The sequence below is a fragment of the Protomyctophum bolini genome (genome assembly GCF_963924005.1).
Source record: "Protomyctophum bolini genome assembly, chromosome: 17".
In the NCBI taxonomy this organism is placed as follows: domain Eukaryota; kingdom Metazoa; phylum Chordata; class Actinopteri; order Myctophiformes; family Myctophidae; genus Protomyctophum; species Protomyctophum bolini.
In genome coordinates this window covers 3,374,235-3,395,338 of record NC_137878.1, presented here as the reverse complement: position 1 = coordinate 3,395,338, position 21,104 = coordinate 3,374,235, and the positions used below count along the sequence as shown (strand labels likewise).

The 21,104-nt window shown below is 43.3% G+C and overlaps 1 protein-coding gene across 1 annotated transcript; it reads right to left on the bottom strand.

Moving 5' to 3' along the window:
• Positions 1–830: 830 nt before the first annotated feature.
• On the bottom strand, positions 831–12,645 carry LOC308331386 (keratin, type II cytoskeletal cochleal-like; the record flags this gene model as incomplete). The annotated part of the gene is made up of 10 exons (XM_080786810.1): positions 831–898; positions 2,098–2,394; positions 5,288–5,334; positions 5,862–6,085; positions 7,038–7,163; positions 8,141–8,305; positions 8,963–9,058; positions 9,623–9,683; positions 10,154–10,362; positions 12,361–12,645. 10 exons carry the CDS (start codon positions 12,643–12,645, stop codon positions 831–833), a joined length of 1,578 nt encoding a protein of 525 aa, XP_080642936.1.
• Between the last annotated feature and the right edge of the window lie 8,459 nt (positions 12,646–21,104).

The following is a 21,104-nucleotide window of genomic DNA, read 5'->3' as shown; positions in this document are numbered from 1 at the left end:
TAATGCGACTACATTTAATGCTTGTCCTTGTAAGGTATGTCGAGGCCGACGTTTTTTCTTTCCATCCTGGTGTTGGCTCACTGTGTTGTCGCCAGGAACGAGCTCGTAGAACTCCCTCTGGTGTTTAAAAATGAGAACGCACACGGATGGTCGCTGAGTGTAAACAAACCACAAATGCCAGCGAAAATGGCGGCCGCTACCACGTGACACATATGTTAACGCCCCCTCCGGGAGATTTTGGCAGACCCTATACATACAAAATTATGAAAAACGATGAAAAATACATTAAAAAAAAAAAAAAACGATGGGCTATAACCCTATGCCATTTTTACTTTAATATTCAGCTTGTTAAACATTTAAGGCCATCGCATGCACACAATATATTAGTCTGTTAGGCTAGTACAGTTACAGTGAATGGAAAGACAGGTAGTCTGTTAGGCTAGTACAGTGAATGGAAAGACAGTTAGGCTTTTGTTGGTTTACATTCATTTGTGAAATGTCAATGAATGTAAACCTACAAAACATCTGGATGACTATTTAAACATTGGACAGCAAATCATGCAGACGATCATGCAACCGAGTTAACATTTGTCAGTGTTCAAAATGCCAAATATGAGAAATATACTATAAGGCATAAATAAGTGAATAATTGGCTCAGTGGTTTAGTAAACTTTGTGTACTACATCATGTATGACGGGATACACAAGCATAATACAGTACAGGCTCTGTTAACAATAACCATTATATACTTCCTGTTGTTACACTGTACTATATACTGTATGTTATTCCAAAGGCGTTTCAGTTTCAGCTGTAAGGAATGTTTTGCTGTCCTAGGCCTCCGTCGTCTTGAGGAGAAGCGGAGCTCTGCATGGTGACTCAGGGGTCTTCATCACAGGGTCTTCAACACAGGGTCTTCATCACAGGGTCTTCATCACAGGGTCTTCATCACAGGGGAGCCTGCAGGACAGAACGCAGTTTAACCCATTTTGGCCTGACCTCGAAATAAAAAAAATAATAATCTAAATCCTTGATTTTTCAAAAATAGCAGACCTACAAGCTCGTAGCGCACCACTCGGTGGCGCGCTATGAGCTTGTAGATCTGCCATTTTTCAATAGCTAAATTATAACATGTTTAAAACACCAAAAGGGGTTCCCGCCCAAAATGGGTTAACCCAGTGGTTCCCAAACAGGACCCCGACATTGACACTAATTAGCCCGCGGACCCCCATTTGAAAAGATATGCCAGGGACCCCCATAAGAGAAGATCTTTACGGCTCTAACAGGGATCTTTAAACCGTTTTAATTTCAACTACCCCCAGTTTGACATGCATTAGTCTACGGACCCCCCCATTTAATGGCATTTCTAGTTCTGGGACCCCCAATGCATATTATAAAATGCTAATTTAACTCTGAGAGTGCACAAATGGTTCCATTTGTACATGCTAATTTAACTCTGAGAGTGCACAAATGGTTCCATTTGTACATGCTAATTTAACTCTGAGAGTGCACAAATGGTTCCATTTGTACACTCTCTGAGTTACAGACCCATAAGGGTCCATTTGGTTCCAAATTATCATTTAGCTGGGGACCCCCTGGAACTCCCTCAAGTAACCTTGGGGGTCCCCGGACCCCCAAGGGAACCACTGGTTTAACCCATGAAAATCAGGAAAAGAAAATAGCATCAACTGTCATTATACGTTTTTCAGGGGGGAAAAAAACTAATTTGAATCACATCGTGATTGTCGTGGGTGATGTCATCAACACAGAGCAAAAAGCAGGCGGCAACTTCCTTTTCCCTCAAACCGGTTTGAGGGAAAAGGAAGTTGCCGCCTGTTGTTCCTGCCTGTCGACTACAAAACAATACTACAACATGACGTAACGATATCATCCGCTCCCAACAGGATCATAGGCTATACCCTAAAATGAAATGGTGCCCAGGCTAGTAAAATACATACTTGGTGCTGGAAAGTAACATATGGGGACCTCTGGTTCCTCACACTTCACCACAGGGACTGGAAGGAAAAATTGCAGTTAAAAAAATGGTGTCAGTGACATATATGAAATATAATCCAAGACCCCCAGTGGTGAAATACGTACTTAGTGCTGGAATGTGGCAGGCGATCAGCTCAGGCTCTGGAATGTGGCAGGCGATCAGCTCAGGCTCTGGAATGTGGCAGGCGATCAGCTCAGGCTCTGGAATGTGGCAGGCGATCAGCTCAGGCTCTGGAGCGTGGCAGGCGATCAGCTCAGGCTCTGGAGCGTGGCAGGCGATCAGCTCAGGCTCTGGAGCGTGGCAGGCGATCAGCTCAGGCTCTGGAGCGTGGCAGGCGATCAGCTCAGGCTCTGGAGCGTGGCAGGCGATCAGCTCAGGCTCTTCCAGTTTCAGCACAGGGTCTAGAGGAAAGAGTGCAGTTTAAATGTATATCCTGTAGTGACAAGCTCTTCAATACTGCTTCAATATTCATACAAAAAATAAAAAATAAAACCCGGACAGACTCGAATGATCACTTTGAATGACAGAAATACCTGATCTTCAACCTCACAACACATTGCGATGTAACATGTTGTGAGCTTGTAAATTGGCTACTTTTGCGTGACACTGCAGTTTGACAAAGTAGGGCATTCATTTACAAAAAAACAAACAAACCAGTAAGACGCGAGAAGCGACCTCACCCTTTAGCATGTCTTGAGTGTACAGGGTTTGATTAGGTCAGATCAACATATGGAATGTGTACAGGGTTTGATGAGGGCCGGGCCTTAATTTCCGGGGCCTGTTGAGAACTCTAGTTTTCGCGGGCTTCTGGGCGCAGTTGCACTAATAACTTTGGGGCGGGCCCGTCTAGAGTTTGAATGGACAGGCATCAGTCAAAAGGGAGACGTCGAAGAGGAAGGATGGATGGGGAAGGATCAACATAATATGGAATGTCAGAACCTGTTCTCACATTCCATATGGGCTTCCATATGGGCTTAACCCGTTTTGGAAGGGAACCCCTTTTGGTGTTAGAGCATTATGTTAGGCTTTAGCTATTGGAAAATAGCAGATCTACAAGCTCATGGCGCGCTACGAGCTTGTAGATCTGCTATTTTTGAAAAGTCTGACATACGACTGACATAGAAACATAGCTTTTTCAGAAAACTGTCATTTTCAAACAGACATTTTTTAGAATCTGATCTCAGGTCGAAATGGCTTAATTGAGACAGCAAATCGCATTTACCATGACATCAGTCTTATAGTGATGTCACGATCTGGGCACCATATATGGGGGCTTTCCCATGTATGGGGATTTTGAGTGACACACTGACAGGAATTGCACGTTTTCATCATAAATGCGACCTTCGGTCAGAAGGTTTCAGCCCGAGAGCATCGGTTTGTTTAACTCAACTGACAGTGCGTGTCTGTACTGTCTGTGGGTTTACTGAAACCACAGACAGTGCGTGTACTGTAAACCCTACTGAACAAAAGAGAATACGAATGTTATTAAACCTACATACTGTATAGGCCCCATTGGGTCCCACTCCACAATGAGAACAGTTTGGGGAAGGCCTGTCTAATGGTATGAGTGACACAGCAAACATGGAGGCGGTGGCTCAGGGGTAGAGTGGCTGGATGGTAACCGCAAGGTTGCCAGTTCGAACCCTGTGGGCATCCCCCAGAGTTAGTGTCAAAGTGTCCTTGAGCAAGACACTGAACCCCTAATTGCTCCCAATGTGCTAGTTGGTGCCTTGCATGGTTTCCGCTGCCATCGGTGTATGAATGTGTGTGTGAATGGGTGAATGGAATGCACAAATCTATGCAAAGCGCCTTGGAGAAAGGCGCTATATATAAATGCACCATTTACCATTTTATGGTAGCAGCTCGCTTGGTCTTCAACCAGCCAAAATTCTCACATGTCTCCCCCCTGCTCCGCTCCCTCCACTGGCTCCCGGTTGCTGCCCGCACAGAATACAAAACTCTGATGCTGGCATTCAAAGCAACCAAAGGTATGGCTCCCCCATATCTTGCAAGTATGATCGAACCCTACAAACCCTCCCGCTCACTCAGATCAGCCAACGCAGGGAAGCTGGAAGTACCCTCACTAAAAACGCCGGGACAACACTCCACACGTCCCAAACTCTTCTCCCTTCTGGCTCCAAAACTGTGGAATGCACTTCCCATTGCAGTCAGAACTGCAGCATCACTCCCAATCTTCCGCCGTAGTCTGAAAACCCACCTTTTCAGACTCCATCATGGCCCATAGCACTTACCCCACCCCCTTAGATAGCAATTCTGTAGACTTAGATAGCATTTGATACAGACTTATAGCATGTTATGTAGACAGCATAAGTGCATTGTATGTAGTCATAGCACGTCATAGTACATATGTGTAGCATAGTAGTATAGATGTATAGCTTATATGTATAGTTTCATTATAGATATTCCACTGTTACTTTCTTAGCTTACGCATGTTTCATGATAAATGTCTTTATGTGATGTATTCCCATGCTTTTTTGTTCTTGCTTAATGTAAGTCGCTCTGGATTAAGAGCGTCTGCTAAATGCCTAAATTGTAAATTGTAAATTGTATGGTCAAAGCCCCACAAAATATGTACCTGCTGGAAAGTAGCAAGTGATCAGCTCAGGTTCTTCCCTTGTAGGCACCGGATCTAGACGAGGAAAGAGTGTAGTTTGAGCGTGTGTATTCTGTAGATATTTAGGCACAGGATCTAGAGGAAAAGTTGTGAAATACGTACTTCTTGGTCCTGACCGTCCTCGAGACGATGGTGGTCGTTCAATACACACGCCTGGGGGGAAGAGTGTCGTTAAAGAAACACTAACTATAAATACATCTGTAGACACTTGTTTTACTACTATAACTGTACTATACTATACTATACTATACTATACAATACAACCCGACAGCCAAATAGAGTCAAATAGTGTCATTTTTTCCCTCCACAGTCTAGAAGAGGATTGCATACTGTAAGTTTAGGCCTTTTATTGAACCACTTGTCAACTAGGCGCCAATATGGTGGCCATTATCTAGACATGATTATTATACCAATTTTCTAGGTATTTTTCAGAATCGTGACACAATATGAGCTGCATGGTACATTTTTGTGGTTGTTTCTATTTTTATTTAAATACTACTATAAAATAGGGATTAAGTTGAACATTGGATCCAAATACCAATTTAAAACAACAGATCTGCAAGCTCACACAGCAGGTCACACGTCTTATGAGTGTGTGCTGTGTGTCACTACTGAAACACTTTCGTTGTTTTTTTATATTTATTATTATTATTACTTACGGTTGTTGGGCACTGACTGAATGCTGATGATAGACTGATATCCAATCCTGTGAGTCACAGAGGTTACACACAACACAGTAAGCCATCACAACCAGCAGGGGGCAGCAGCTAGCATAAAGAACCACTTGACATAGAAAAAACGTTTTAGGATTTAGAAGCCATTTCTTTTAGAATCGGCCTCGGGTATAAATGGGTTAACCCATTTAGGCCTGATGTCGAAATTTAAAGAAATGTCTTCTAAATCCTAAAGGGTTTCTGAAATACCTCGTGTTTCTATATCAGTGGTGCAGCAATATTTCATGTCAAGGACCCCAAAAATTACATGTAATTGGCCGCCAACCCCCCATTTGAAAATATGTTGTTTCAGGGACCTCCCATGCAGAAGCAAAGATTTGAGTTAAAAACAGTTTAGCAGACCTATAAGTTCGTATAGTGCGGCACTCGGTGCCGCGCTACGAGCTTGTAGATCTGCTGTTTTTTCAATAGCTAAAGTATAACATAAATGCTTTATAAAGCACCAAACGTGGTTCCCTTGCCACCCAGAATGGGTTTTTTAAATCCCAGGCCCATTCACCTCTCCTCCTCTCCCTCCAGTAGCTTCCTGTAGGTGGCGATCTCCATGTCCAGGACAAGCTTGACGTTCATCAGCTCCTGGTAGTCCCGGAGCTGCCTGGCCATGTCGTGCTTGGCCCGCTGCAGCGCGTGCTCCAGGTCCCCCACGACGCGAGCCGCAGCGTCTTTCACCGCGTTCTGGCCGCGCGCCTCCGCCTCCGATATCTGGTCCTCCACGGTGGAACGCTGAGGGCGTTGGAGGTCAGGTATCAATTAGTAACGCCCGGCGCTCAAGACGGAGATTGATAAAAAAAAGAACGGAGACTATTGATATCAAAACACGATCGCATCGCCGCTCCACAGGGCTGGGAGCGTCTGTTGCGATAACGCTCGATGTTATTTTCCGGTGGGACCTCATCGAAAATGCCCCCCCCCCCCATTTTAGCCGACGTGAATAACTCTTGATCTAAATCATAACGTCATAATTCTAAGAAAATATTATGTGTTAGACGGCCCACCGCGGGGGTTCCCGCCCAGAATGGGTTAAAATGGTGCATTTTATATAAATGGTGCATTCTATATTAGCGCCTTTATCCAAGGCGCTTTACACAGATTGTGCATTACATTCACCCATTCACAGTACACACACACACACACACACACATTCATACACAGATGGCGGCGGAAACCATGCAAGGCATAGTTATAGTGGTTGGTGTGAAAGGCCCTTAACAGGCGTATACCGTATAATATGCATATGATTTGATTTAATCAAATGCCACATCATCAACAGTGGTCAGTGGTGACTCTGACTGTGTAACCTCGCTTCATCAGGCTTTCCACCACCTCTGAGGAAAGCCTGGTCTCTGTTTCAAAAGTCCGTATATATGATCCTGTCGGGATGCGGATGATATCAGTTACGTCATGTTGTAGTATCGTTTTGTAGTCGACAGGCAGGAACAACAGGCTGGCGGCAACTTCCTTTTCCCTCTCAATAAAAGCTCTCGTATAGCCCGTAGCTTTTATTGAGAAAAATCGGTTTGAGGGAAAAGGAAGTTGTTCCTCATGCCTGTCGACTATACAAAACGATACTACAACATGACGTATAACGATATATCATCCGCTCCCCGACAGGATCATAATTATACCCTTAAATGAAACGGTGCCCTGCGGGCTACTGACTGTGAGTATAACTCGCCTGTGCCTTCACGGAGAGGATCTGGTTCTGCAGCCGGCCGATCAGGCCTTTGAGCTCGGCAATCTCCAGCTTGGTCTCACTCAGGTCCCTGCTGTGCTGGTCGGCCGCGGCGGCCGTCTGGTCAAACTGGTGCGTCGAGTAGAAGAGGTTTAGTTTGTTTTTTTACGACACACCTCAGATAAAATGTTTTCGTCATGTGACGTTATCCATGTGTAGAAGATTGCAGATCTACGACAGTAGTATTAACCCATTTTGACCTGAGATCAGATTCTAAAAAATGTCTTCTAACATCCTGACAGCTTTCTGAAAAAGCTATGTTTCTATGTCAGTCGTTCTTCGATTAAAAAAAATAAATAGCAGACCTACTACATAATGCTAACACCAAAAGGGGTTCCCGCCCCAAAATAGTATTAATCAAGCATAATATTGGACTGACGCGTTTATGAAACGTGTATCTGAGCTAGTGTGACGGCCTCCATTGTTCTGCTCCCATTGTTAAGAAACCTTTGTTATTGCATATTTAAATACACAAACAGCCCGAATTAAATTATTCACGCTATAGGATTAGTGAGAGCGTTTTTTCTGTTATTTTTTTGTAAAAGTACAAGTTGGTACTCTGCCTGCATTAAGGCCAAAGGGAGGATTCCTTCTTGCTAAGCTAGTGGCTAAACATATTTTGACAGGCCTTGATGTCATCGTAATGCCAGATTTTACACTTGGTTGCATGCTGAAAATAGCAGATCTACAAACTCACAACGAGCTAGTATAGCTGCTTATAGATCTATTCTCCGAAAGCAACCAAACACAACATGACTTGTCTTATAGTTCTACTGGGTCTCTTCTCCATTGGTCACTCCCTAAGACTTTTGTCTAGTTTTTATCTGACAAAATATTTACTTTTAGTCATCGTAGATTAGTATTTATTTCGTTTTCGTCTGTGAAAAAAAGCAGTCGACAAAAAAAATGTTGTCATAGTTTTAGTCCATGAAATCACCCTTATCCTCACCTTATTATTATTATTATTATTATGAAATCATCCTTATCCTCACCTTATTATTATTATTATTATTATTATTATTATTAAATCACCCTTATATCCTCACCTTGACCTTGTACCAGCTCTCGGCCTCCGTGCGACTCCGCGCAGCGGTGTTCTCGTACTGGGCTTTGACCTCTGACACGATCTGGTCCATGTTCAGACCGCGGGAGTTATCCATCTGGACCACCACCGACGTGGACTTCAGGCTCTCCTGCAGCTCACACAGTTCCTGTGGCAAAACCAACAGAACCAACTCACACAGTTCCTGTGGCAGAACCAACTCAACAGAACCAACAGCGCTATGGTGAGCAGCACAAAACTACCATGACGGTAAAAAAGGCATTAGCATTGCAAACAGAAGAGGTTTTCATAGCTCACATTTGATCGAACCCTTTAAGACTATAGGGGTGCACGATTATAAAAATTAAGACCGGTATCCGGTTATTTGCAGGGTCATATCTGCCGATACCGATTCTGACAGATTATGCTGCCTTCAAACATTAGAAATACACAAAACAAAAGCGACAGAACCATTGACGGTCACATTGTTATTGCGTCACCAATATCTTTGAAAATAATCTGGGTTATTTTTAGATCGATCCGACATCGATATGGCATTTTATGGCCGATTTCGATATGCTACCAATTATATCATGCATCAGAATTTAAAACCATATACGTCGTTGACCTTTCGTGGAATGTTTGCTTGTCATGAACAGGGAAGCCGGGTTCACGTGGTTATGTATACTTTATTATGTTATGAATTATTATGAATAGGGAAGCCAGGGTTCATGTGGTTATGGTATACTTTATTATGTTATGAATTATTATGAATAGGGTTCATGTGGTTATGTATATTAGTATGAATTGTGTAAAGATGTGTTACCATGTCATATAGTCTTCTGAGGAAGTCGATCTCATCTACCAGACTAGTGACCTTGTCCTCCAGGTCCACCTTGCACAGATAGCCACCATCCACATCCTAGATGAAGACACCATTAATTTCATCAGATAAATCCTGTGTACAGTATAGCCTACAGTACGTCATGTCCCGGTTCTTCTCTGTGATGGAGAGGCCGATTCTATAAATGCCTTCATTAGCAGCAACTCTCTAACGTTTTTGTGACAAGGAGTAAGGACCCCACAAATGTATACCGGTATATACATTTGGCCACGGCCCACGGACCCACGTCTACAATTAAGAAGAGATGAAAGTATTCAAAAATGTTCAAAAATAACAGATGTAAAGCTTGCAGGGAGCTTGTAGATCTGCTATTTTTTAATAGCCCACGCTAAATCTAAAATTCCACAGATTGCTTTCTCGGTTTTTTGTCTCGGTTTGGTTATAGTGGATAAACACTGCATTAACACACAGTTAAAACACCTGTTTTCACTTTAACTCAGAGAATGTAAAAAAAACATTACACTGCACAGATAATTTAATATTTCCTCCTAATGAAAGGTGTTTTACTTGTCGAGGTTAAGAAAGTGTTTTTGCTGAGAACAACTAATGCATTTTCCAGTACTGTATATCAATGATTTGTACCTTTTTAAGATTGACAAACTCATCCTCTGCTCCATTCCTCTTGTAAATCTTCTCCTCATACCTGAAACCAGACACAAGGAAAATGCGCCAGGTTACATTTATGTGACTTAGAATCTTAGATTAACGTTACAAACATAGCATTCTTAAAGAACCACTTCACACAAGATGGCACCATTTCTTTGTCTCAGAGGGTGATCAGTGGACAGTTCAGAAACCTGCCTACCAGTGACATCATCGGTAGGCAGGTTTGGGCATTAAAAACAATTAAATCCATGTCCAGAACAATGGCTTCTATTTCAGCATGCTAATTCTACAGGAAGAAAAGTCTGTAGTTTAGCTTGGAATCCCCCTCGAAGTTGTCATTGGTACTAGGCATGTTTCTGAACTGTCCACATCATTTCTCCTCGAAGATGTCATTGGTACTAGGCATGTTTCTGAACTGTCCACATCATTTGTCCTCTAAGACAGAGTTAGTAGACAAAAATGCTACCAGCTTAAAAATGGGTGTAAGCGCTCCCTTTAATGTCTTACTTTGTCTTGGAGTCCTCCACACTCCTGTGCATGCTGTGATTCTCCTTGTCCAGCCTGCTCTTGTCGTTGCTGACCATGTCCAGCTGCCTCCGCAGGTTGGAGACGTAGGCCTTCATCATGGGTTCAATGTTGGACGCGGCTGTGCTCTGCTCCTGCAGCAGCGTCCACTTGGTCTCCAACATCTTGTTCTGCTGCTCCAGGAACCTCACCTGGAAAAAAACACAAACAAAAAACATTAACGGGTGTGACTGTAGGCTACTAAATGTAAGTAGGCCTATGAATGTATTAGCCTGGAAAGTGGAAAGTGGATCCTGCTAGAGCTAAATACTCAATACTACTACTAGGATATGAATTTATGCCATAATTCTCTGATTCTTAACGTCAGTTCCAGGGACCACCAGTGGTCCAAATGCACCCTCACGGGGTCTGTAACTCCAAGAGCGTACGAATGGAACCAAATGGGGCCCTTTTGGGGTCCATTCAATGGTTAATTTCATACACCCTCTGAGTTAAATTCCAGTATTAGTATAGTTCAGTGATTCGCAGCCTTTTACATTTCAAGGTTTGATATGCATCATCAGGACACAGTTTCACATTCTCAGTGTTCATTCCACTCTGAGAGTGTGTAAATGGAACCAAATGTACCCTTATGTGTCCATTCGGTTCCATTTACAGACCTGTATTTGTGGGGCATCTTTCACAGTCACAAAGTTTTAAAACACGTCACATTAACTTCAACGGCCGACCTTGTGCTGGCCGTTGAAGTTAAAGAACGATGATCTACACATAGGCTACTTCGCTAGTTCATACTATTCGAGTGTGGCTAGGCTAACCTATCGCATAGCACTTTAAACGCCTGCACTTTAACGGTTGTGTGCGCCTCTGTACTCTGGTATCTGCTATGTGAACTGTTTGTTTGTTTGTACTGTTTAATGTACTGTTTAATGTACTGTCTATGCTGCAACCCAATTTGCCCTTCGGGGACACTAAATAAACTTGAACCTTGAACCTTGAACCTTGATTATGATCAAATGAAGCATGTGTCAATGTCGCGCTGTAGTCAGACGTTCAACGTTCTCAACCGGTGATAACTTGGTCAACTAGAACTGCACTCTGTCGAGTGCATACTTGCTTGTTGCACACTAGTGCAACTAATGGCCAACTAGTGCGCAAGCAGAGCGCGCAAGTAGCCTACTTTCGACCGCTATAAACTGTCAAATCTCAGTATCTCTGTGAAGGAACGTTTGAAATTTCTAATTATTAGGTGTAAAAAACATATTGTCATTACGTCACCATCGAAAACCAATTACACTTTGGCATTGGGTCCTTTAATCCACATATTTCTTACGTCATTGAGAGCTAGTTATACATATACTATGTATATGTATATGTAATTTGTAAATTGATTAGCGGTATACTGTGGTTACTTTGCGCCTATGCACCGTCCCAGCCAACCCGCCACTTTTGATGCATATGCACCGTCCCAGCAAATTGTGTCTGATACGGCAGTGGTGCCAGATTACATACATGTATACACAGGAGCATTACCTTTAATCCTCCCCTCTGGCATTGGGTCCTTTAATCCACATATTTATTACGTCATCATTGAGAGCTATAGTTATACAGTACATGTAATCTGGTCCCAGCAAATCAGGCACAATTTGCTGCGACGGTGCATACGCATCAAAAGTGGCGGGTTGGCTGGGACGGTGCATACGAGTCCCAGGCGAAACTACTACTTGCGTGCTCTGCTTGCGCAAGTAATAAAGGAAGGTGATGGTGGAACAGGCCTCTTACCTTGTCAATAAAGGAAGGTGTTGGTGGAACAGGCCTCTTACCTTGTCAATAAAGGAAGGTGATGGTGGAACAGGCCTCTTACCTTGTCAATAAAGGAAGGTGATGGTGGAACAGGCCTCTTACCTTGTCAATAAAGGAAGGTGATGGTGGAACAGGCCTCTTACCTTGTCAATAAAGGAAGGTGTTGGTGGAACAGGCCTCTTACCTTGTCAATAAAGGAAGGTGATGGTGGAACAGGCCTCTTACCTTGTCAATAAAGGAAGGTGATGGTGGAACAGGCCTCTTACCTTGTCAATAAAGGAAGGTGTTGGTGGAACAGGCCTCTTACCTTGTCAATAAAGGAAGGTGATGGTGGAACAGGCCTCTTACCTTGTCAATAAAGGAAGGTGTTGGTGGAACAGGCCTCTTACCTTGTCAATAAAGGAAGCAAAGCGGTTGTTGAGGCCCTTGATCTGGTCCTTCTCGTGGGTGCGGACAGCTTGGACGGTGGGGTCAATGTCCAAGTTGAGCGGCGCCAGCAGGGTCTTGTTGATCACCACAGGGGTGATGGCGGGACCCCCCAGGTAGGGTCCACAGCTGGCCTTGGTGCTGCTATAGGACACCCGGGACCCCAGGGACCCCAGGGACATGCTACTGAAACCTCCTGCCGAGCCGTACAGGCCGGAACGGCTGCTGCCCTTCTTTCTCAGACTCATGGCTGGTTTGGTGGTGGTGGTGCTGTGTGGTGGTGGTGGTGGCAGAGTCCCTGTTGGTGTGGAGAGAGCCAGGAGTGTTAGGGGAGGTGAGAGGTGTCCTGGTTTGATGTATAGGCTTTTTTCATACACACAACAAAGGGTGTGGCATGATATAATAGTGAAGTTATGTGGCTCACCAATGTGGAGGAACCTGGTTGGTCTGTCACATACCAGTGTGGAGGAACCTGGTTGGTCTGTCACATACCAACCCCGGGATTCCTGTCTAGCCCCCAAGCAGTGGTGGAAAGTAACTAAGTACATGTGATCAAATACTGTCTGTAAGGACAATTTTCAGCTACTTTTACTTTAAGTTTATTGCACGGCTTGGTTGAATGCTTGATTCTGATTGGTCAGTCGCTGAATTCAGCGGTGTGTTATTTCCACTTTACTGTAGTATGTCCAATTGTCTGTACTTTTATACTAACATGTGGATACTTTTTCCACCACTGGCCCCACAGCTACCCATCGCTATACACCAACGGGTTGCATTGTTTACTGCGTCTGGCCAGGAATCCTTGAATAGAACCAAGGTATTCCACTACTAGGTGTTTCCCAAAACCACTTAACCCATTTAGACCTGAGGACGATTCTACAATTTAGGCATTTAGCAGAAAAACCTAGGTTTCTATATTAGTGGTTTCTCTAATTATTTCATGACATGAAATAATTTGAGAAACCAAATTATTATATAAACCGGGTCTTCTACTGGGATCAGAGGTAAAAAAAAAAAAAGAGGGACGTTTCCAGACCAGAGTGGTTTCCAGACCAGTTGTTGTGACACGTTCGGGGGGGGGGGACCTCCTCTAAAACGCCCCACTCTCTGCTAAGCGGGAGAGATGTCAAATTAAGAGTGTCTGGCCTTCTACTGGGATCAGAGGTCAACAAAGTGAACACACACACGCACTCCCACACCCAACAGCATATCTTGACTTGTACATTATGACAGCAGCAATGCATCTAAATCCCGGAACGGTTGCGCAAAGACCCGCCCGGCAGCACTGTTTAACACAATAGTTTTTTTTTTGTATTACTTAAAGATTTTATCCCACGATTTTGTAACCCATTTTTTCACCAGTGTCAATTATCTAATGTAATCTTGGGCGCTACACTTCCTCTGCCAACCTGGGGGGGCAGCGGACTGACCTCATGCTTCCTTCTATGCATGAGGAGTCCAATTGCTGCACTTCTTTTCACCTGACAGGGGAGAGTTTCCATGGCTGGATGTAGCGCGTGGGAGGAACACGTTATTCCGACCAGTTCCTTTCCCCTCCAGCAGGCGCCCCGGCTGGCCAGGGGGAGGCAGTTTAGTGACCAGGATTACTGCATGTTTTTGTGAGGGTACCTACCCTAGGGGACACGGGGAGAACATGCAAACTCCACACAGAAAGGCCCTTTCGCCAACCCTGCCTCGGGTATGGGCACTGATGACACGGAGGAGGAAACACGCCCCCCAGCACCCAGCGGGAATCGAACCCAGGACCTTCTAGCTGTGAGGCGAGGTGACTGTGCCACCGTGCCCCCAATGCAATGTATTTTTTGTTGTTGAATTACTCATGACAAAGTTGTAAAAGTCAACAGTATATCCATAAAATAAGCAAGCAGCACGCTAGCAGACAATACACTAGTTCTGTCTTTCAATCATTTTATTATTATTATTATTATTATATTTTCACAATCTGATACACAGATACGCTGGCTACTTTCTAATATTTTGATAATTTGCACGACATATGTATGCATATGACGGTATTTAATGAGAGTTTCATGTGACGAGCTTAAACTATAGTGTATTTAAGAAGAAGATGACCAGGTAATGTAATTGTGAAAATAATAATAAAAATATAGCTGCAAGCGATACGGCAGGACCAAGCAGGAAGGCTTGGTAGACCTCAAACCCTTAGATCCATATATGGAGCTGACATTCCATATGTTGATCCCCACCCGTCCATATAGGCAAGCCCCCATATATGGTGCCCAGGTCATCGTATCGTCACTTGAGATCATCAGGGATGGATATCCTGATGTCATAGTAAATGCGACCTGCTGTTACAGTTAAGCCCATATATGGAGATCCCTCATGTCATCAATATTGGCCAGCAACTCTACATCAGACCTCAAACCCTTAGATCTCCATAAATGTATATACTGTATGTCAGAACCTGTTTTGACATTACATGTTGATCCTTCCCCATCCATCATTCCTCTTCGATGTCTCCCTTTTGACTTACATACCTGTCCATTCAAACTCAATTTATGCGGGTCTGCCCCAAAGTTATTAGTGCAGCCACACCCGGCAGCCCTGGCGAAAACTAGAGTTCTCAACAGGCCGAAAATAAAGGCCCAGGGCCCTCATCAAACTCACGAGAATGTCCCTGCCACCACCCTTAGATCTCTGTACTGTATGGAGTATGGAGAGTGCTGTGCTGCGGCTCCTGTTGTTGGGGGGCAGTTTTTCTAGTTTGATACTATTACTCCCAGTAGAGGTAGTAATTCTGCAAGACTGACAAAGTGGAGAGGGCTATGGAAGTTTTGGACACCCAAGCCAACAAGGAGAACATCATCCCAGCCAGCTGTGAACTATTCAAGTTCATGTTCCACAGGAAATTGCACGAAAGTTTTGGGGACTGGAGATTTGACATCTTCAGCAAGCAGGCCGCTACTGGGAGTATCAGACCAGAAAAACTGCCCCCAACAACAGGAGCCACAGCACAGCACTCTCTACGAGCTTATATCCAGACCAGAGATTGGCAGCTTCCATTCATACTCCAGTACATACTGGAGAATGGATGGAAGCTTGGTGACAAAGGCTATATGAGTCTGTACCGTCAATAGACCCCATCACACCAGACTATCTTCTGAAATCAGTCAGTTGCAACTGTGAGGTGGATTGTATTGTACATACTCAGGTGCTGCTGTAAAAAGTGAAGTGCATTTCTGCTCGTGGTAACTGCCTGACAAGAACAGTGAGGGCGATGCCAGGAAGTTGGAAGAGTAGAGATATAGTTGTATGGTTATTCATATTATTGTACTTGTTTACAAAAGCATACTTTATTTTTAGCACCGTAGTATTTTATGTGTTGATTTTTTTATATAGTGATATAGCCATATTTTCTTTATTTATTTATGAATTAACTGAATGTCTGAGCCCTGGCAAATTATCATTATTATAAATGTCACCCTTATTTTACTGTTAATTATTTTTAAGGTGTGACAATAAAGTATCTTATTCTGAAAAGAATAAATCAGCTAAAGATTGTTCTTTTGTCCATCTATACTTCTCTTTCAACAGTTAGTTTTAATTAAGAAGCATTTGTGATGTATTAATGATCTTTATATATTTTAATATAAAGATCACAAACAGAAAAGAAAACACCTTAAACCTCCATTGACATGTGCATAACATGGCATATTAGTTATTACACAAGTCTGGGACATACAAAAGCAGCCAATTTTATGGCCAGGGAGTCATTTTTACTGAAAGGTAATGGCTGGAACGGATTCAGCACCCCAAAAAACACCTATTTACACACCTCACAAGCTCATATTAGCCAATTTAAAAAAAAATCCTGCTGTTAGCCCTAGACCCTCTGGGTACCCCAACTTTGATTGGCTCCCACAAAGTTTCCCAAGGGAATTGGCTTGGAACAAATCTTTCTGTGATAGTAGACACCTTTATGAACACATCTGTGAAGAAAGTGGTAAGCATTTTTTCCCCAGATTTGCCACAACTTAAGCTAATTTTACCTAACTATATATGTTGTTATTTGGTCAAAAAGATGCCATCTAATATTTTTCTAGTATAGTGGTGGTCGCCATCTTTAAATTTTGAGATTAAAAAAACAATGAAAATGGTCCATGCTGGCCAAGCATCACAGAAACACAGAAACAGGTCATAGCACGATCCGGGTAGGTTTTGGAATGACACGGCAGAGAATCTGGCAGCACATTCACATCATTCTCTCTCTGTCTCTCTCTCAAATGTAGGCTAAACAAGATGGAACAGTGATGAAGAGCGTTATAACCAATGTCCCATTTCAACAGCTGCTCCATCGATATGATGCGATATGATTCAGTACAATGAAAACACACAACCACTTGACGTGATTACATTATTCTTTATTTGGAGTCTGTGAGGTAAAGGGGGCGCGGCAAAGACAAACTGTGACACTATGACATAGACATTGTACAAATGTGTGTGTGTGTGTGTGTGTGTGTGTGTGTGTGTGTGTGTGTGTGTGTGTGTGTGTGTGTGTGTGCTTGTAGATATTAGGTGTGTTCGGTGGCGTGGTTCCACATCGACAGTATGATTTAAACATCATTGCGCAGACAGGTTGTAAATACTGATATATTATTGATTTGCAAACATGATCCGCTTGAATTACTTCTAATTGTCTACATTTGTAGCTTAATTAGTAGTATTAAAATGTAATTTTTTTTTATGTCCAATTAATTCATATTTAGTTCATGAAGGCCGACGAGGCCACGCCCACCAGGAGCCCGGCGTCCAGTAGCAGAGCGAGGAGCTCCTCGTCGCGGGAGGACGATGCCGCTATACTTCCTGGTTGGGGAGGGGGGAGGGGGAGAGAGACCGTTTTGGGGATTTGTCTTGAGTCTATGAAATTAAAACCCATATAATAACCATCAGACACCAATAGCGCGGCACCAAGTGCCGCAATACGAGCTTGTAGATCTGCTATTTTTTGAAAAATCGCAAAAATGTGGGGGGGGGGGGGGGGGTCCTTGACGTGAAATTGTTTGAGAACCACTGATATAGGAACACAGGGTTTTTCAGAAAACTGTTTATGATTTAGAAGACATTTGTAGGCCCGTTGAGAACCATACATGATTCACAGGTGGTACCTGCGACATGGAGTTGATCTGATCCTGGGTCAGTCGGAGCAGGTGCTGGTCTTGGCTCTCTGCCATCAGCTTGAGGGAGCAGAGCTGAAGACCTGGCTGATCCTGGAGCAGTGACGCTATGCGGAGGACGCACGAGAGAGAGAGAACGGAACAGACAGTAAAGGTTAATAATCGATTTTCAGAGATGGTAGAGCACACAAGAGGAAGCACACCCGCTTGCGCATTACTCGAATTTACATTACTCTAATAGACCCCCAGGTGTGTGTAACTGTGGTTATAACATTAGCTAAATATGTCCACAGCAACACGCAACACAGACACCCCCCCCACCCCCACGTACCTGTGCAGACAGCTTGTGTCGTAGACTCGTAGAGGGATCGCACCATGGCCACGACCTGCTGACCCACGTCGACCTCCTACCCCTGGCCTCCGTGCGACCCTGGGCAGCGTGCAAGCAGAGCGGAGGTCAACATCACCCAGGGGTTACGCTCTGATTGACACCTGTGAGACGCCAATCCCAATCGGAATCAAATCCGTCGTCACATCACAGCTTTATGTGTGAAAGAGTGGGTGTACCCTATTGTGATTATAATACGACCCTGTTTTTTTAGGATATCTCCATTAGTTTAGGGGGGGTGGGGGGCAAGGAGATCAAGGCAAGTCCGTTTCATTTGCCTATTTTGTCATCTAAAATGTTCTGAAGACATAGTAGCAATCCTGTAATATCAGGCTACATTTCGCATGACACTGACTGTAGTAAGGCAACCTACCACACACAGTGAATTCAGGTCATGACTGTAGTAAGGCCACCTACCACACAAGCTGAATTCAGGTCATGACTGTAGTAAGGCCACGTACCACACAATCTGACAGACATGCAGACAGACACAGACACACAAAGCTGTGCATTAGGAGGGTCTGGCGCCCCTCAAAAATGAGCGCGACCTCTCGATATTAGTGCTTCTGATGAAACAAACAACTAGTGGCCGACACAATTTCAGAGGGGGGCCCTGAAATTGTGTCTAGCCCGGGGACCCCTACTACTGTAAAGTAAAGAGTTGTGTGTGTGACAAGCGTTGCACTGCTGGGTACATGTTGAATGAACCCCTGGAGGGGAGGCAATGTTGATTGAACAACAGGGACAACAGTTCATAATACTGCAACATCCAGAATGCACTGCAGGTAAAACTAAAGAGAGAGAGAGAGAGAGAGAGAGAGAGAGATAGAGAGAGAGGCAAAAGATGGAAGACCAGAGCTTTATTTGTGCAATGAAAGCTTAATTTCCTGTTGGATTAATTAACTGATTCCTTCCATGAGAGTGTGTGTGAGGAGAGAGTGCGTACACAAACACGCTACCTGTGTGTCTCTCAGCACAGCCTGCGTCCGGTAGAGCAGCAGCAGCAGCAGCAGAGCGTCCTGCTCTCCCAGGCTGAAGTTGTTCTGAAGCACGGGGATGCGCGGACGCACCGCCAGTGCAGCGGCACCGCAGAACAGGCGCAGCCACGCCAGCAGGTCGTCTGAGGTCACCGCGCCGTCACTGGGGTGGGGGGGAGAGAGAGAGAGGTCAAAACAAATTGGTATCCTGACATAAAAAGCGATGAGTTTTCCAAAAGGAAAGCCAATTGGATCCCAGCTATAGGTAGGCTAGTGGGAGAACACACTCCAGGTGGCACAATCTGCCAATTATGAGAAGATGGAGGTTGGGGTCAGTGGACTGAGAAATCATGCTACAAGAAGATGCAGGCTGACCTCCAGAGAGGACTGAACATTGCTTTCGAGGAGAACACAAAACTCACCACTCTGTTGAATGGCAAAGTCCCCAAAAGTAAGTGTTAATTTTCCAAGGAAGACACCACAATATTTGTTAACCTTGTTGTGGTTGTATACAATAGGTGGGTATAAACCCTCTTATGTTTTGGCCTATAACTCTGCAACCATAAGTGGATTGTATTTCTTAGATTATGTTAAACAACTTGCGTAATTCAGATTTGTCATGTTTCATAACCTTTTCTTTCCAAAGTTTGCGGGAAGGGCCTACTCTACAAATTTAAATACAAATGATTATATTATTTTTTACTCCAACCATTGACAGTATGACCCTTGAGAGAGAGGTGACTAATGCCAAGAAGGAGCTGACGGTTTGCCATGACAAAGGGGGAGAACTCCAAGCTCAGCTGAAGGAGTTGTCACCAGTACAGCATCTTCCAGACAAAGTGGATCATTTGTTGAAACAGGTGAGGTTACGTTGCGGTAGCCAACACTTAATAAAAGGGTATTCAAATAATTGTTTTACATCAATGTCATTTGTGTCAAAAAAAAAATACTGTACCATTTATAACTTGGAAGAACATGCTTTTCTTTGTTGCTTCCAAGAAATTAGCACATTACATATTGTAAATACTTGTTCTATTGATATATGTTTTAAGTTGTAAACATGGTTGAACTGTTTTAAAACATTTAAATATTGATATTTTCCAGTTATATCTCTACATTGATTGAATAGGCTACTAGGTAGAAAGTCCTTGTGGTCATGTTTCCATCCATGTCCTATGTATTTAACTCATAAACACACAATAAAATATAGCAGTTCAATATCGTCACAAAAAACACTATATGAGTACAGCCCTGAAAGGTGAATTTACATGCCTGTTTTAAAGGAATCCCCATTTTTAAGGGATGGGGTAAGGACATTCCACACTAATATTGCAGTGTTGAATAAGGAGAATTAATATGTGAAATTGTATTAATATTCTAAAAGAAATCCCTGCTACAGTGTTTGGTCAGCAACACGAGTCTCGCCATCTCTTTCGTAAACTTTCTCTTCATGAAACAATAAGAATACCAGATAGTGATAGCAAATATAATAGTAAAGAATAGGCTACACTGTGAAATGAGGCTAATTTAAGTCAAATGCATGATCAATCATGCAACATGGAAGACAAAAAATAATATATATTATACTGCAAATAAATGATAATATACTAATATAAATTAGAGTAGAATATCATCAGATTATACCTTCAAGTAAAATACAGGTGATTGAATGAAACATTCATAAAGTAATTGCTGTATCTCTAATTTGTTTCTGCTTCATTTTAACTTATTTATTCTGGACCTTTTCACAGTTTGACTGTGAATTACTTTTAAGGTCTGGCAATAAAGTATTCAGATTCACACACACATTCGATTTGAGCTAGGCTTGGGCTATAGTTTTGCTCTCTCAACCAACTCTAGTGCTGTCTTGGGTTCAATCAACTCTGAGTGTGCAAATGGATTGGATTGTCTGAGTCACAGACCCATTAAAGGGTCCATTTGTTTCCAAACTATATCATTTAGGATCCAGACCCCACTTTAGGAACCACTGCCTTACAGTGTAGGTCCTTTTTTGTTCAGGGTTGTGTTGTTGTGAAGGGACTTGGAGCACTCTGGTTTCAATGTGTTGTGATTAAGTATTTAGAATGAAGAAACCTGCATTCTTTCACCTGGTTCAAATGTAAAATAGGCTAAATGATGATGGCTGATGCTTCAGTCACTATAGACCAATGCAGAGATTAAACGTG